This window comes from Dendrobates tinctorius, unplaced genomic scaffold, assembly GCF_039654945.1.
Source record: "Dendrobates tinctorius isolate UK_male_01 unplaced genomic scaffold, ASM3965494v1 ptg000046l, whole genome shotgun sequence".
Taxonomy (NCBI): domain Eukaryota; kingdom Metazoa; phylum Chordata; class Amphibia; order Anura; family Dendrobatidae; genus Dendrobates; species Dendrobates tinctorius.
Genome location: NW_027361714.1, coordinates 15,102,763 through 15,120,923, shown reverse-complemented (window position 1 = coordinate 15,120,923; position 18,161 = coordinate 15,102,763). Strand labels below are relative to the sequence as shown.

The window sequence follows — 18,161 nt, the reverse complement described above, 5'->3', positions numbered from 1 at the left end:
ACAAGGTGGAAACTGAGCACTGGACTGCTCAGCCATGCCAAGAGTACATGGAGAGCCTCATATGCATATCTGAACAAACAACTGCAGCAAATGCAACAATAGACTTGAACACTGACGGCATGATTTTCTTTATTAAAGCTATGTCCCTTACAAAGTGCTGTGCTTGAAAGGAAAAATCATTTTGTGCAGAAAGACTCCCTTAAAAAAAAAATCTTGTGTGTCCAGTTTTCTTACCTGGGATGAATCCATTTAGATCAGGCTGAATGTTCTTGAACTGATTGACATAATATTGCCTTTGTTCATCAGTTATCTTCCAGGGATCGTCGTAACTACTGGATTGTCTACGAATTTCCTTTGTGGTAGTAGCAGAAGCCACAGTGTGTACAGTTGTCTGGTCCTGGAATTACAGGTTAATTCTTCCCTATTAATCATTGAGATTATTAGAAAAGGAGGGAGACAGACCTACTTAACTGGAGAAGGCACAAAGTTATTGACAGATTAAAGTCAGAGTGCAAGTAAAATTCTATGAAAATAGATCCTTAAAAAAAAAAAAAAAAAAGCCACTTGCATGCGAGCAGATTGAAAAAAAAAACATTTCTAAAAATAAAAAATAAAAAGTTTTAGAAAAAAAGCACACAGTTACATTAAATGGATTAGTCATGCATGCTTTCACATGTAATGGAGTGAGGAGGAAAACAAATCAGAAGTAGGGTCAACCGGGATAGCCTGAAAGCATGTGAATAGAAAAATCTAAGTGGTGATTTCAGTAAAATAAAATCTTTATCTACAGACAATGTTCTAACATAAGGTTAAAGAGTAGCCGTCATTTTAATTTTTATTTCAGAAATATTTCAGATGAAAACTTTATAATACCGTATATACTCGTGTATAAGTCGACCCCCATAATTTTGCCACAAAAAACTGGGAAAAATTATTGACTTGCGTATAAGCCTAGGGTGGAAAATGCAGCAGCTATTGGTAAATTTAAAAAATAAAAATAGATACCAATAAAAGTAAAATTAATTGAGACATCAGGAGGTTAAATGCTTTTGAATATCCATATTGTATCAGGAGCGCCATATAATGCTCCATACAGTTCATGATGGCCCCATAAGATGCTCCATACAAAATACACCCCATATAATGCTGCACAAAGGTTAATAATGGCCCCATAGATATATTTGCCCCATATGCTGCTCCATAAAGGTGATAGCCCCATAAGATGCTCCAGAGATTATGCCCCCATATGCTGCAGCAAAAAAATAAAAAAATGACACTCACCTCTCCACCGTTGGCTCAGGGCCCCGGTACCTGAGATATTCACCTGTCCCTGGTCCAACGCTGCTTGCCGCTGTCTGCTGGTTCCTCTATCAGTGACTGTTCAGGCAGAGGGCGTGGCGCGCACTAATTACATCATCGCGCCCCCTGCTGCCTGAACGTCACTGACAGAGGACACGGCAGACAGCGGCAATCAGCATTGGAATGGGGACAGGTGAATACTGCATATACTGACCCCCTCCTGGCGCGGTCTCTGCAGCCCCCCCCGCTTCTCCCAGTCTCCCTTCCTTCAGCGGTCACGTGGTACAGAGCTCATTAAAGCCATGAATATGCACATATTCATGAATTTAATGAGCAGTACCACGTGACCGCTGAAGGAAGGGAGACCGTGGAAGAAGCAGGCACAGCCATATGCGGAAAGTAACCAGAACAATGCATTCTTATGTGTGCGGCTTTTCCAGCGATTCCGCAAAATGAGCATTCTGCGTATTTTTCCGCGATGCGATTCCGCCGCAGAAAAATCCGCAGCATTAGCACAGCATTGAAGAACCTCATAGGATTGCATTGGATGCTGCTTTTTTGCGTTAAAAACCAGCGCGAAAAAACCACAACGAGTGAACGCAGCCTTACAGAAATAAACACTTGAAATAGGTCACTCTGTTTGTAATGACTCTAATAAAAGTTTCACTTTTTGTGCTAAAGAACTGATATAAATTAACTTTATGATGATATTCTAATTTTGTAAGAAGCATCTGTATGTCCTGTCCATTGATCTTAACAGCTCAATTACATAAAAAGGAAAACATGAATTTCTCAAGAATAAGACATCGGATGGCAGATATTAAGGTATAATTTTACTCTATTTTATGACCTGAATGCCCATATAGATGGATTAGGAGGGTTAATCCCATTGACAGATTCCCTCCATGACCAGAGGTATTTTCAGTTTTGCGGTTTTGTTTTTTGCTCCCCTTCTCAGAGCCATAACTTTTTTATTTTTCCGTTAATATGGCCGTGTGAGGGCTTGTTTTTTGCCGGACGAGTTGTACTTTTGAATGACACCATTGATTTTACCATGCAGTGTACTAGAAAACAGGAAAAAAATTCCAAGTGTGGTGAAATTGCAAAAAAGTGCAATCCCACATTTTTGTTTGGCTTTTATTTTCTTATTCGTTCCTTTTAATCACTGATCAAAAAAAAAAAAAAAAATATAGTACATCAAATCCCTGTTTGTCACCTACTTAGTTAAATAAGAAAGAAAAAAAAAATTTTAATTTTTTTCCTCTCTTTGCTGTTGGGGGTTAGGGTCAGGTTTGTTTTTTTTTCCAAAAGTTTATTAAAAACAAAAAACAAAAAAACAAACACACGATGACGAGATGTCTAGTGTTGGGTGCACGTGCTAGCTTCTCGAGTTTGCATCGGGTGAATGGGTGAGCACGGAGCATCACGGATCCTCGCATGTTTTTTTTTGGGTGTCTAACAGACGGAAAACATGCAGAGTAGGGACTTTAGCATGTAACTTGAGCACCCGCAATATTTTGTGCACATCCAAGCATCTGATGCAAACTGAAGTAGCGAGCACTTGCACTCAACACTAATGACGGCGTATTCAACATGGCGACCTAATGTTATTAAATTCTGTGTCGTACCTATGGGTTTGAAATGCTCACTATACCCATGGATACATTCTTGAGGGGTGTGGTTTCCAAAATGGGGTTACTTGTGGGGGGAGTTCCACTGTTAGGCACATCAGGTGGTCTCCAAACACGACATTGCATCTGCTCTCGATTGCAGTCAATTTTCTGTTCAAAAAGTCAAAAGGTGCTTTTTTTCCCTTCTGAGCTCTGCCATGCGCCCAAACACTGGATTTCCCCCACATGTGGGGTATCTGTTTACTCAGGAGAAATTGCACAACATATTGCATGGTCCATTTTCTCTTGTTACCTTTGTGAAAATAAAGGTTGAATCTAAAGTAAATTTTGTGTGAAAAAAATTAAATGTTCAATTTTTCCTTCCACACTTCTTCAGCTCCAGTGAAGCAACTAAACGGTAAAAAACTTCTTGAACACCTTGAGGGGGTGCAGTTTTTAGAATGTAAAGTAGACATGTTGGAAATTCATGAACTATTTTCTGTGACATACTGTACATAATTGAGTATAAGCCACCTCGAGTATAAGCGGAGGCACCAAATTGTGCCACGGAAAACTGGGTAAGCTTATTGACTCGAGTATAAGCCGGGTATGCATTGTCCCCTCATCTCTGTCCTGCTATGTGTGGCTTCCTCTGTTGTATGCATGGCTCACAACCCTCCCCCCTGCATGGCTCACAACCCCACCCCCCACTCCTTGCGCGTTCGTGCAATGCATCTTTGTCCCGTGCAGCTCTTCCTTGTTCCTGTGCTCAGCGGTCACGTGGTACCGCTCAGTAATGAATATGAGCTCAACGCCTATGGGAGTGGAGACACATGCATATTCATTACCGTGATGAGCGGTACCATGTGACCGCTGAACACACCAAGAAGCTGCCAGCGCTGGGACAGAGATGCAGGGACGGAGATGCAGTGATGGAGGGCAAGCATAGATGTCTTCTGGAAGCTCCCTCTCCCACCGGCTTTCTGGACAATGACTCGTGTATAAGCTAAGGGGGGGGGGGGGTAACTGATTTAATGGTACAAAAAGAACCAGAAATGTTTGAAAATCGCAAAATTTTCAAAATTTGCCAAACTTCTGTTTTTTTTCATAAATAGACTCAAGTCATATTGAAGAAATTTTACCACTAACATGAAGTACAATACGTCACAAAAAAAACAGTCTCAGAATCAGTGGGATATGTTGAAGTGTTCCAGAGTTATAACTATATAAAGTGACACTAGAAAACAAAGCAAAAAACACAAATATCCTGAACTAAAAGTAAAAAATATACTGCAAATAATGCATAAAGGTAATAATAATAATAAGGGTATTTAGTAAACATATGTTTACTAAATACCCTTATTATTATTATTACCTTTATGCATTATTTGCAGTATATTTTTTACTTTTAGTTCAGGATATTTGTGTTTTTTGCTTTGTTTTCTCTGGTTAATGGTCATGTGTTAATATGCACTTACATTGTGCATACACATTAACTTACTTTTCTCAGTTCAGATTTGTTTTTTACTCATTTCATTGTGCATTCAGTGCATATATGGGTGTGACCGCCCTCTTTCTGAGCTGGGAAAGCCATCCAGTCTGGCCTAAGCTGTTACAAGTGGTTCAGCCGCTCGACCCTTATTCACATTCACGCCACTTGGCAAGTGAAAAGGTTTTAAATACTAGAGTAGGGACTGTCCCACAAGGGTTGCCGTGACGTGGCGGGATGGCTTGTACATTATTTTGATCAAAATTATGTTTACTAAATACCCTTATTATTATTATTACCTTTATGCATTATTTGCAGTATATTTTTTACTTTTAGTTCAGGATATTTGTGTTTTTTGCTTTGTTTTCTCTGGTTAATGGTCATGTGTTAATATGCACTTACATTGTGCATACACATTAACTTACTTTTCTCAGTTCAGATTTGTTTTTTATAAAGTGACACTAGTCTGGCTTGTGCACAGTAACCTACACACAGTTGTCAGGTCAGCGCCATCATACTGATTACAATGATACCTTGGTTGACTAAATCCGCCTTGTGGCTGTTTCTTAATCTTTATTTTCAGTTTAGAGTTAATGATATGCTCGTGCCCCGGGTGTGTTGCGTGCACGCGTGCGTGCGTGTTTCTCTCTCATGTGGCGCTCTACATAGGTATACATAATGCAGCCTGATGACAGGTCACTGATCCCTCACTGACCTGCCCCCTAGCTTACATAATGAATACAGGACTTCAGAAAGGCTTATTGCTGAGCCAGAATGTCATACTATGGTGGAAATATATCCACACTTTTTAAAGACCCTGGTGCGGTTGACCGTTTCATATTTTTTGGATTACTTTTAACCCATTCACGCCGTAGTCCATTTTCGTTGTCGAGTTTGTTTTTTGCTCCCCAAACCTACAACTTTTTTATTTTTCTGTCAATATGGCCATGTGAGAGCTTATTTTTTGTCGGGACGAGTTTTACTTTTGAACGACAATATTGGTTTTACCATATTGGGTACAGGAAAATTAGAGTTTTAATCCAGATGCAAATGAGGCATTAAGTGCTTTAAGCCTGACAGAGCACTATCTGAGTCTCTTACTTCCTAGTTTGTTTCCCTGCTCAGCACCTGCCTCTTTACCTTGATTGACAGCTTGCAATATGCAAACAAAATGGAAACAACTGGAACCAGTCGTACCTTACATGAGATGAGAGAAAATCGGCACACAACTTGTGACTTCTCGGGGACTTCGGATGCTTTGCTACATGTGAAACTTGCATAGAGTTCCGAAGAGAGAGCGGCATTCACTGTCCAATAAAAACCCTTATTTATTTGACAATCCTTAAAAACATGGATGCAGTAAACTGCAGGTAAAAAAGTCAATTTTTTTCTACCTGCAACCTCCTGCATCTATGTTTTTAAGGATTGTCAAATAAATAAGGTGGGGGGTTTATAGGACAAAGTACCGCCTTCTCTTCGGAACACCAATTGATAGCTCACTGTCAGATTTCCGGTGTTTCCATATAAGCACTTTTGGGAGGAAGCAGTAGTTGGTGGTGAGGTTGATCTTACTGACAGATACCCTATAATCTACCGTAGATGAAAAAGGTTACAATTAAAAAAGTTTGACATTGTTGCAGTCGGGAAAGCTTACTTTAACCCCTTCCTGACATCCGACGTACTATCCCGTCCACGGTACCTGGGCCCGTATGACCGTGTACGGGATAGTACGTCTACCGCGATCAGCGGCGCCCACGTGGTGAGCGCCGCTGATCGCGGCTGGGTGTCAGCTGATTATCACAGCTGACACCCGGCACAATGTGTCAGGGGCGGTCACGGACCGCCCCCGACACGTTAACCCCTTGCACACCGCGATCAAACATGATCGCGGTGTACCGGGAGTTAAAGGGAAGCATCGGCAGGGAGGGGGCTCCCTCCGTGCTTCCCTGAGCCCCCCACGGCAGCGCAATGTGCAGCGCTGCTGCGGGGGGCTCCTTTCATCCAGGCCCCCGAATCCAAGATGGCGACGGGGGCCTTCGGGGGCCTGCAGGAAGCTGGCTTCCTCAGTGCCTGCAAAGCGCAGGCATGAGGAAGCCTTCGGCACTGCCTGTGACAGATCGCTGATCTGTCACAGTGATCTGTGATGTGACAGATCAGCGATCTGTCACAGGACAGTGATGTCCCACCTGGGACTATGTAATAAAGTAAAAAAAAAAAAAAAAATTCGCCAAATTCTCAATTCCAGCCAAAAACGTCAAATGGCGCCGCTTCCCTTCCGAGCTCTGCCATGCGCCCAAATAGTGGTTTACCCCCACATGTGGGGTATCAGCATACTCAGGACAAATTGCACAATAACTTTTAGGGTCCTGTTACCCTTGGGAAAATAAAAATTGGGGTGAAAAAATCATTTTTGTGGAAAAAATATGATTTTTTAATTGTACTGCTGTACGTTATAAACTTCTGTAAAGCCCTTGTGGGTTCAAAGTTCTCACCACATATCTAGATAAGTTCCTTGGGGGGGTCTAGTTTCCAAAATGGGGTCACTTGTAGGGGGTTTCCACTGTTTAGGTACATCAGGGACTCTCCAAAAGTGACATGGCGTCCGATCTGAATTCCAGCCAATTTTGCATTGAAAAAGTCAAACGGCGCTCCTTCCATTCTGAGCTCTGCCATGCGCCGAAACAGTCGTTCCCCCCACAAATCAGGTATCAGCATACTCAGGACAAATTGCACAATAACTTTTGCAGTCCAATTTCTCCTGTTACCCTTGGTAAAATAAAAAAAAATGAACCTGAAGTATTTTTTTTGTGAAAAAAAGTTAGATGTTCATTTCTTTTTAAATATTCAAAAAAATTCCTGTGACGCACCTAATGGGTTAATAAACTTCTTGAATGTGGTTTTGAGCACCTTAAGGGGTTCAGTTTTTAGAATGGTGTCACTTTTGGGTATTTTCTATCATATAGACCCCTCAAAGTGGCTTCAAATGTGATGTGGTCCTAAAAATAAAATGGTGTTGTAAAAATGAGAAATCGCTGGTCAACTTTTAACCCTTATAACTTCCTAACAAAAAAAAATTTTGGTTCCAAAATTGTGCTGATGTAAAGTAAACATGTGGGAAATGTTACTTATCAAGTTTTTTGTGTGCCGTATCTCTGTGATTTAAGGGCATAAAAATTCAAAGTTGGAAAATTGCGAAATTTTCAAAATTTTTGCCAAATTTCCGTTTTTTTCACAAATAAACGCAAGTTATTTGAATGAAATTTTACCACTAACATGAAGTACAATATGTCACGAGAAAACAATGTCAGAATCACCGGGATCCATGGAAGCGTTCCAGAGTTATGACCTCATAAAGGTACAGTGGTCAGAATTGTAAAAATTGGCCCAGTCATGAACGTGCAAACCACCCTTGGGGGTGAAGGGGTTAAGGCAATACACTACTGTACTATGCCTTTTACAAATAGAAAACAAAAGGCAAAAGTGAAACAGAAAGCGATGGAAAATAAAGCCATTCTAGTGCTGCAAATTAAAACAAAGCAAATGAATATGCAACTAATAAAATGTCACACCTGGACAGAGGCGGGATGCATGGCTAAAAGAGCACTGCTTGGTGGAGTATCTGCAAAACTGACCCAATTTTCCTGATGTGGAAGTGGCGAGTGTGCTGGCCATGATCCGTCACCCGATGAACCACCTAGGCAGAAGTTCAACAAATTAAGTATATGCAACAAAGATTTAGTGTAAATAATTCAGAAACAAATTCAGAATACACAACCTAGAACAATAGAGTTTTGTATAAAATGGACAGATTCCTAAAATATATAATAAATTGGGTTCAGTAGTTCAGTGCAGGATGTTCTGTAAATGGTTTTATAAGAATTTCAGAAAGATAAAATGTCTGTTCTGTTCCTGATCTAAGGATCTCAGCTTTTATTTGAGATGAATGTGTGCTGCACTTTATGTACAGTGGGGCAAAAAAGTATTTAGTCAGTCAGCAATAGTGCAAGTTCCACCACTTAAAAAGATGAGAGGCGTCTGTAGTTTACATCATAGGTAGACCTCAACTATGGGAGACAAACTGAGAAAAAAAAAAATCCAGAAAATCACATTGTCTGTTTTTTTTTCCTTTTATTTGCATATTATGGTGGAAAATAAGTATTTGGTCAGAAACAAGCAATCAAGATTTCTGGCTCTCACAGACCTGTAACAACTTCTTTAAGAGTCTCCTCTTTCCTCCACTCATTACCTGTAGTAATGGCACCTGTTTAAACTTGTTATCAGTATAAAAAGACACCTGTGCACACCCTCAAACAGTCTGACTCCAAACTCCACTATGGTGAAGACCAAAGAGCTGTCAAAGGACACCAGAAACAAAATTGTAGCCCTGCACCAGGCTGGGAAGACTGAATCTGCAATAGCCAACCAGCTTGGAGTGAAGAAATCAACTGTGTGAGCAATAATTAGAAAATGGAAGACATACAAGACCACTGATAATCTCCCTCGATCTGGTGCTCCACGCAAAATCCCACCCCGTGGGGTCAGAATGCTCACAAGAACGGTGAGCAAAAATCCCAGAACCACGCGGGGGGACCTAGTGAATGAACTGCAGTGAGCTGGGACCAATGTACCAAGGCCTACCATAAGTAACACTACGCCACCATGGACTCAGATCCTGCAGTGCCAGACGTGTCCCACTGCTTAAGCCTGTACATGTCCGGGCCCGTCTGAAGTTTGCTAGACAGCATTTGGATGATCCAGAGGAGTTTTGGGAGAATGTCCTATGGTCTGATGAAACCAAACTGGAACTGTTTGGTAGAAACACAACTTGTCGTGTTTGGAGGAAAAAGAATACTGAGTTGCATCCATCAAACACCATACCTACTGTAAAGCATGGTGGTGGAAACATCATGCTTTGGGGCTGTTTCTCTGCAAAGGGGCCAGGACGACTGATCCGGGTACATGAAAGAATGAATGGGGCCATGTATCGTGAGATTTTGAGTGCAAACCTCCTTCCATCAGCAAGGGCATTGATGATGAAACGTGGCTGGGTCTTTCAACATGACAATGATCCAAAGCACACCGCCAGGGCAACGAAGGAGTGGCTTCGTAAGAAGCATTTCAAGGTCCTGGAGTGGCCTAGCCAGTCTCCAGATCTCAACCCTATAGAAAACCTTTGGAGGGAGTTGAAAGTCCGTGTTGCCAAGCGAAAAGTCAAAAACATCACTGCTCTAGAGGAGATCTGCATGGAGGAATGGGCCAACATACCAACAACAGTGTGTGGCAACCTTGTGAAGACTTACAGAAAACGTTTGACCTCTGTCATTGCCAACAAAGGATATATCACAAAGTATTGAGATGAAATTTTGTTTCTGACCAAATACTTATTTTCCACCATAATATGCAAATAAAAGGAAAAAAAAAAAAACAGACAATGTGACTTTCTGGATTTTTTTTTCTCAGTTTGTCTCCCATAGTTGAGGTCTACCTATGATGTAAATTACAGACGCCTCTCATCTTTTTAAGTGGTGGAACTTGCACTATTGCTGACTGACTAAATACTTTTTTGCCCCACTGTACATGCTCAGTAGTGAGGAAGTGGTGTGGAGTCATCAGTCGGAGTCAGGAGGCTTGCCTTACCGACTGCACAACCCTGGTTGTGATGAAAGTTTATCTTTCTGTCAATTAATTGATAAATCTAAATTAATCCAAAAATTCTAAAATCATGAGAACTAGTGTGAGAAGGCAATTCTTTTGATGCCTCTTAACTAGAGATGAGCGACTTTGCCTTTTTTCGGGTCGAGTCGGTTTTCATGAAACCCGACTTTCGCAAGTCGGGTCGAACGAAATCGGCCGACTATAGGGAAAAGTCGGAGGCCGACTGAAACACGAAACCCAATGCAAGTCAATGGGGAAGCAAAGTCAGCAGGGAGTGGAGGACATTAAACACACCTACAGTTCCCATTTCAATGCCAAAAACATCAATTCTTATAACTGAAGCTTGTCAACCTTAATTTACTTCCTAATAATAGTTACGCATTGAAAACTGGGGGCTATTTGGCTAAAGTTGTGGGGGGGTTGGGCTGGCTCCAGGTTTTCATGTGCCCTGGGCCAAAGAGTGTCAGTGAGCCCCTTTAACACATACCACAACTCATGATGCTCCGATACGCCACAGAAATATAGGTATAGTACAATGACACATACTTAACTGCTTACATGATATGTCTGATCTATTTTAAATTGTACAATAGCTCAAAAACAGGACAGTATATTACTCCACACAGTGTTATGGCCACCACATTGTGCGCCATACAGAATAATGAGCCCCATATATTTCTCCATACCAAATAATTAGTCACATATAATGTTCCATACAGTAGATGAGCTCCACAATGCTCCATATACAATGGGCCCCATTTGTAATGCTCCAGTGTATAATGTGCCCCTTAGATGCTGCTCCAGTGTCTGACCTGCCCCATTTACATTGCTCCAGTACATGATGGGCCCTATTTTTAATTAACCCAGGCATGGTATGTGAAAAGAACTCCATGGAGTAATCTGAGGTGTGCGCTTTCACATCCTTCACTTTTGGTGTGGGTGAAGGATACAAGGAAAGGGGTTGCTCCTGACCAGAAGCCTGCAGTTACGACTCAGTGCTTGCATTTTTTACAACTTCAGAAGAGGAGGCGATAGAGCTGGAGGCTGTTTCAGCAATGTAAGCCACAAACAGTTCCTGATACTCCGGCTTTAAAAGCAGTCTACCTACTCCCAGAAAAGGGAGCCTTACAGGCCTTCCAGAGCTACACCATGACGCTGGCTCAACACCTCCTGCCTTAGCTGCTATTGTGTTTTTGGCACTACCAGCAGATGCACCACCACCATCTGTGCCAGGTGGCCCCCCACGTCCGTGTCATCTTCCACCATACTTCCTCGTGTTTTTGAAAATGGACCCAAAATACCAGCAGATATATGGTACTGTATCAGAAGCGTACAGCTCTATACAGTCTATGGATAACAGTAAATCTCCGTATAATTTCATGAGGCATACACAGACGCTCACAGGCTCAGTATGAATTACCCAATAAAATAAGTTGAAAAAAGGTACAGTATCACCAGATACAAGGTATACAGTGCCTACAAGTAGTATTCAACCCCCTGCAGATTTAGCAGGTTTGGTAAGATGCAAATAAGTTAGAGCCTTCAAACTTCACACAAGAGCAGGATTAATTAACAGATGCATAAATCTTACAAACCAAAAAGTTATGTTGCTCAGTTAAATTTTAATAAATTTTAAACATACAAGTGTGGGTCAATTATTATTCAACCCCTAGGTTTAATATTTTGTGGAATAACCCTTGTTTGCAATTACAGCTAATAATCGTCTTTTATAAGACCTGATCAGGCCGGCACAGGTCTCTGGAGTTATCTTGGCCCACTCCTCCATGCAGATCTTCTCCAAGTTATCTAGGTTCTTTGGGTGTCTCATGTGGACTTTAATCTTGAGCTCCTTCCACAAGTTTTCAATTGGGTTAAGGTCAGGAGACTGACTAGGCCACTCCAACACCTTGATTTTTTGCCTCTTGAACCAGGCCTTGGTTTTCTTGGCTGTGTGCTTTGGGTCGTTGTCTTGTTGGAAGATGAAATGACGACCCATCTTAAGATCCTTGATGGAGGAGCGGAGGTTCTTGGCCAAAATCTCCAGGTAGGCCGTGCTATCCATCTTCCCATGGATGCGGACCAGATGTCCAGGCCCCTTGGCTGAGAAACAGCCACACAGCATGATGCTGCCACCACCATGCTTGACTGTAGGGATGGTATTCTTGGGGTCGTATGCAGTGCCATCCAGTCTTCAAACGTCACGTGTGTGGTTGGCACCAAAGATCTCGATCTTGGTCTCATCAGACCAGAGAACCTTGAACCAGTCTGTCTCAGAGTCCTCCAAGTGATCATGAGCAAACTGTAGATGAGCCTCGACATGACGCTTTGAAAGTAAAGGTACCTTACGGGCTCGTCTGGAACGGAGACTATTGCGGTGGAGTACGTTACTTATGGTATTGACTGAAACCAATGTCCCCACTGCCATGAGATCTTCCCGGAGCTCCTTCCTTGTTGTCCTTGGGTTAGCCTTGACTCTTCGGACAAGCCTGGCCTCGGCACGGGAGGAAACTTTCAAAGGCTGTCCAGGCCGTGGAAGGCTAACAGTAGTTCCATAAGCCTTCCACTTCCGGATGATGCTCCCAACAGTGGAGACAGGTAGGCCCAACTCCTTGGAAAGGGTTTTGTACCCCTTGCCAGCCTTGTGACCCTCCACGATCTTGTCTCTGATGGCCTTGGAATGCTCCTTTGTCTTTCCCATGTTGACCATGTATGAGTGCTGTTCACAAGTTTGGGGAGGGTCTTAAATAGTCAGAAAAGGCTGGAAAAAGAGATAATTAATCCAAACATGTGAAGCTCATTGTTCTTTGTGCCTGAAATACTTCTTAATACTTTAGGGGAACCAAACAGAATTCTGGTGGTTTGAGGGGTTGAATAATAAATGACCCTCTGAATAAACTTTTCACAATTTTAAAAAAAATTAAACAAAGAAATAACATTCTTTTTTGCTGCAGTGCATTTCACACTTCCAGGCTGATCTACAGTCCAAATGTCACAATGCCAAGTTCATTCCGAATGTGTAAACCTGCTAAATCTGCAGGGGGTTGAATACTACTTGTAGGCACTGTATATAGTATAGTGTAAACATGCTGATTCTCCGTATACATTTCAGGAGGCAGACAAACACGCTCTCAGGCCCAGTATGGATTACACAAGAATATGAAAAGCTGTAAATGGGTTATGTAACACAAGCGTACAGCTGTATACAGTGTTGGGGTAATCTTAAAGTTCCAAATATATTGCCGGAGTAACAGACAGCTGTTTACAGGCTCATTATGGATTACACCAGAATCTAAATAGCTAAAAAGGTTACTATATCAGAAGCGTTCTGCTGTATACAGCGTTGGCCAAAATGAAAATATTGGTATATATTTCCGTAGTCACCCTCAGACGCTCACTCAGTTTGGTTTTGACCATTTTAAAAAATGTTGTAAAAAAGGTTCTGGATAACAAGATAGCAAGTATATATTTTTTAGGGCACAATTGAAATCTCCGTATAAATAGTCCCGTAGTCACTCTCAGACGCTTACACAGTATGGATTTGACCGTAGTAAGACTAAAACTGACAAATCACCAGGCCCTGATGCCATTCACCATCGGGTATTAAGGGAGTTAAATAATGTGATAGACAGGCCTCTATTCCTTATGTTTAAAGACTCTATAGAAACAGGGTCTGTTCCTTTTGATTGGCGGCAAGCAAATGTGGTACCAATATTCAAAAAGGGGTGTAAAAGGGAACCTGGAAACTATAGGCCGGTAAGCTTAACATCTGTTGTGGGTAAAATTTTTGAAGGGTTTCTAAGGGATACCATTATGGAATACCTCAATGTTAATAAATGTTTAACTTCATATCAACATGGATTTATGAAGGATCGCTCCTGTCAAAATAAACCTGATCAGCTTCTATGAGGATGTAAGCTCTCAAATGAACCAAGGAGAATCATTGGATGTCATTTATCTCGACTTCTCTAAAGCATTTGACACTGTCCCACATAAAAGATTGTTAAGTAAGATGAGAAAGCTTGGGCTAGGGAAAAATGTGTGTAGATGGGTAGGTAGCTGGCTTAGTGATAGAAAACAAAGAGTGGTTATTAATGGTGCATACTCAGATTGGGCTAGAGTTACTAGTGGGGTACCACAGGGTTCTGTATTGGGCCCCCTACTATTTAATATATTTATTAATGATCTAGTGGATGGCTTACTCAGTAAAATATCAGTATTTGCAGATGATACAAAACTATGTAAGGTAGTTAACACAAAGGAGGACAGTTTGCAACTACAGACAGATTTGAGTAAATTGGAGAATTGGGCTGAAAAATGGCAAATGCGGTTTAACACAGATAAGTGTAAGGTTATGCACATGGGAAGGAGAAACAGATGCTACAATTACTTACTAAATGGGAAACTGCTGGGGAAATCAGACATGGAAAAAGACTTAGGCATCTTAGGGTACCGTTACACTTAGCGATGCACCAGCGATCCCAACAACGATATGGATCGTTGGTGCATCGCTAAGTGGACGCTAGTGAGCTGCCACACAGGCAGATCTCACCAGCGACATAGCAGGGGTCGGGGGTCGCTATTTACCTGTCAGACGCGGTGATTCTGACGTTCTCCCGCCCGCGTCCACGCGTCGTTCGTCGGCGCCACAGGAAGCGCCCGACGAGAAATGGTCCAGGACCTTCTCGCGCGATCAGCGATAACCAGCGGGGGAGCCGGTCGGAGGTAAGTATCACATGTAGCGATATCGCTAGCAATATCGCTGCTACGTCACAAAACCAGTGACGTTACAGCGATATTGCTAGCGATATCGCTATGTGTAACTGGGGCTTTAGTCAATAAGAAGCTAAAATTGAAGTGCCCAGTGTCAGGCAGCTGCCACCAAAGCAAATAGGGTCATGGGATGCATCAGAAGAGGTCTGGGGACACGAGATGAAAACATAATTCTCCCTCTGTACAAATTACTCGTCAGACCACACTTGGAGTATTGTGTGCAATTTTTGACGCCGGTGCTCAAGAAAGACATTACTTAACTTGAAAGGGTTCAAAGGCGCGCTACTAAAATGATAAATGGAGTTGGTTCACTACAATACCCAGAAAGGTTATCAAAATTAGGTCTATTTACTCAAGAAAAAAGAAGACTTAGGGGAGACCTAATATATATGTACAAGTATATCAGAAGGCAATACAGAGATCTCTCCAATGAACGGTTTGTACCAAGGACTGTGACAAGAACAAGGGGGCATTCTCTTCGTTTGGAGGAAAGACAATTTCTGCACCAGCATAGAAGAGGGTTCTTCACGGTAATAGCAGTGAGGCTCTGGAATTCTCTTCCTGAGGAAGTGGTGATGGCCAACTCACTGAATGAATTTAAGAAAAGAATGGATGCTTTTCTTGTGAGTAATAGTATAGAAGGTTACGAATAATAGAATATAGGTAGTTGGTTGACCCAGCTTAGGGGGGGGGGGGGGGGGAAGGAATTTTTTTCCCTATGGAGAAAATTGGCTTCTACTCTGTGGGTTTTTTGCCTTCCCCAGGATCAAAAATGCAGAACAGCTGCACTAAAAATAGGCTGAACTAGATGGACATAAGGTCTTCCTTCAGCCTATGTTACTATGTAATGCTAAATGTCGAACAAAGGTACTGTATAACAAGATACAAGCTGTATCGAGTATAGTGTAAAAAATTGTTTCTCAGATTCACCGTATTTTATAGAAGGCGTAACCCACACATGCTCACTCACTATGGATGATGTAGGGAAGGTGGACTGACAAACCAGCCTGTAGTGAGGAGCAGAGGTGTAGCGCAGTGTAGGTGTGAAACCGCTAAGATAAAGAGAAAGGGTGCAGTGTTTTAGCTTGTCCATTGGAGGGCAGTGGAGAGTGTAGAGAGTGGGACTGAATAACTGCCATTGGTCAGAGAAACTGTTAGGTGATGGTGGGCGGAGTTACCAAAACTGGAAGTATAAAAGGCTGAGGGAAGGTTCTGGAAGAGTCAGTCAGTGAAGGGAGCACAGTAAAGAGGAAGTTCTGCTGAGGAAATAGACAGTGGAAAGGCTCCAGAGAGGACTGACAGTTGAGGCGGTCACGGAGGCGAAGACGGCCTGGGGCTATCATACGGACGGTGTGCTCAGACTGGTGCAGCGCTGTGGTGGTTGGGCCTAGGCCAGCCACAGAGGACGCCACGATTATAGTTACAAAGGAAGTGAAGGTACCGGGGCCTGTGTACAGAGAAATGTGAAACGGCTGTGGTGAATTGCTGTTGTCGACAGAAGGATGGGCACTAAATACGGACCTGTTCAATACAAACTCTGTCTCAGTCTCATGTTTGTCTGCGGCAAGAACAGGGTCCCCCCCCCTCCACAGTTGGTTATCCTACAGATGATACCTTAATACAAATTTTTGAAACAAGGTACTGTATCAGCACATACCAGGTGTGTCCAGTCTAGGGTTAAATTTCCGTCTATACTTCCGGAGTCAGACACAGACACTAACAGGCTCACTATGTATTACACCAGAATTACAAAAGTAGAAAAAGGGAAAGGTATTCATAGCGTACACCAGTATACAGTGTTGTGGTACTTTTAAATCCTCGTATATATTTCAATCTCAGTAAGCCAGTCCAGAATCTCCGCTACTGGAAACTACATGGATACGCCCCCTGACGAAGGAGATTTCCTCCGAAATGCGCGTCGGGGTGACGCGTGGACCGCCCGGCCATTCTAGGTTTCTCCACTCCAAGGTATGTTCTGCCTCAGTACTGCTCACTCACATGTGGGCTAGCAGATTATGGCTATATACAAGGGTAGCCATCCCTTGGCAGCTTTTGGTAGATTTTACTGTCTATGTATGTGGAACCAATTATGGTCTTGATGCAATCTAGCATACATTCACTACAAGAAATTGTTTCCTGGCTAATTAGCATAAGTAAACATAGTAACAGGGGACTTAGTGTTTCATATATCTCCCCTGTTTAATCTTAGGCTGCTTGGGCACTATTTTGCCATTGTGGAGTTGGTAATTACATCAACTTTTACTCTTAGAGTTTTGTGCTTATATGATATATACGGCCAGGGCTAGTCCACGTGTCCTCTTGTACTGCTGCACTTTTGTTATTCCTGTACACATGTTCCCCACTACCCGTCTTGTATTATTTCTCAATAAAGTATCTAATTTTAACTTTTGACAATTGGATCCATTGGTCGTAATTTATGTGGTTTCCACATCCTCTTGCTATATTATGTACGACTGATCCTTTGATTATCCTATATTATTATCAGCTTGTACTATACAGCATGCTGTTCTATACCTTTGCCTGCTTGTTCTATGGATACAAGTATAGACGCAAAGTCGAGTGTTAGCAGAAATTTTTGAATTACTCATCGCAGGAAAACCTCCCGGTAGATGTTGCAGAGGCGATGCAGACCCTCAATTACTGTGTCTGTGTAGAAAGCGAAAAAGGTTCTTTGTGAAGAAAAGATTGCTTTATCGCAGTAGCGTGGATCACATCACCGTTACTCGTCTCCATCAAATTGTGATCACAGGGAGAGATGTACCCATGGTCCTCACTGCCTATCATGATGTCTTTTGCACTTCAAAATGACCAAACACAGGCCGTAGGCGATTCTATTGGATTGGCATGAGAGGAGACATTGAAAAATGGTGTCAGGAATGTCACACGTCTGACAATCACAACTGTGAAAGGTGATCATAAACCACCACTGCATCCGCTTGTAAGTTGACGTCCATTTCAAATGGTAGCCATTGATCATCTGAAGGTAGAGGCCAGCAGGACAGGCCATAGCTACATCTTAACCATCATTAATCTATACACCAAATTTCTAGTGGCCGTCCCTGTGAAGGATTTAACTGCACAGACTACACAGCGGTGGAGCAGGGAGAGGCAAGTATTGCAATTTGCAAGTGCTGTGGCCATGACCAAGCAGGGGGGGCACAATCGTGGTCGACGGTACTGGCACAGGGCTCCTCATAGTACGCTGGTGTGTCTGACGGCGAGTGGGCCCTCTCACCGTCTGAGACACTGTATTGTACCATGAGGGGCCCTGTGCCATTGCAGTCGGCCATCAGTGGGCCCATCCACCTGTTCAGAGC

General features: G+C 42.5%; 1 protein-coding gene across 8 annotated transcripts in view; it reads right to left on the bottom strand.

Moving 5' to 3' along the window:
- REPS1 (RALBP1 associated Eps domain containing 1) overlaps positions 1-18,161 on the bottom strand; it is a 176,321-nt gene that overhangs the window by 97,394 nt on the left and 60,766 nt on the right. For 7 of the 8 annotated variants that reach the window (XM_073575708.1, XM_073575711.1, XM_073575713.1 and 4 more), the window contains 2 exons: positions 7,968-8,092; positions 235-397 (listed from right to left, as the gene is read on the bottom strand). In XM_073575708.1, coding sequence (XP_073431809.1) covers positions 235-397; positions 7,968-8,092 — 288 coding nt within the window. The remainder of the gene's footprint in view (positions 1-234; positions 398-7,967; positions 8,093-18,161) is intronic. The other variant, XM_073575712.1, reaches the window with a different exon arrangement.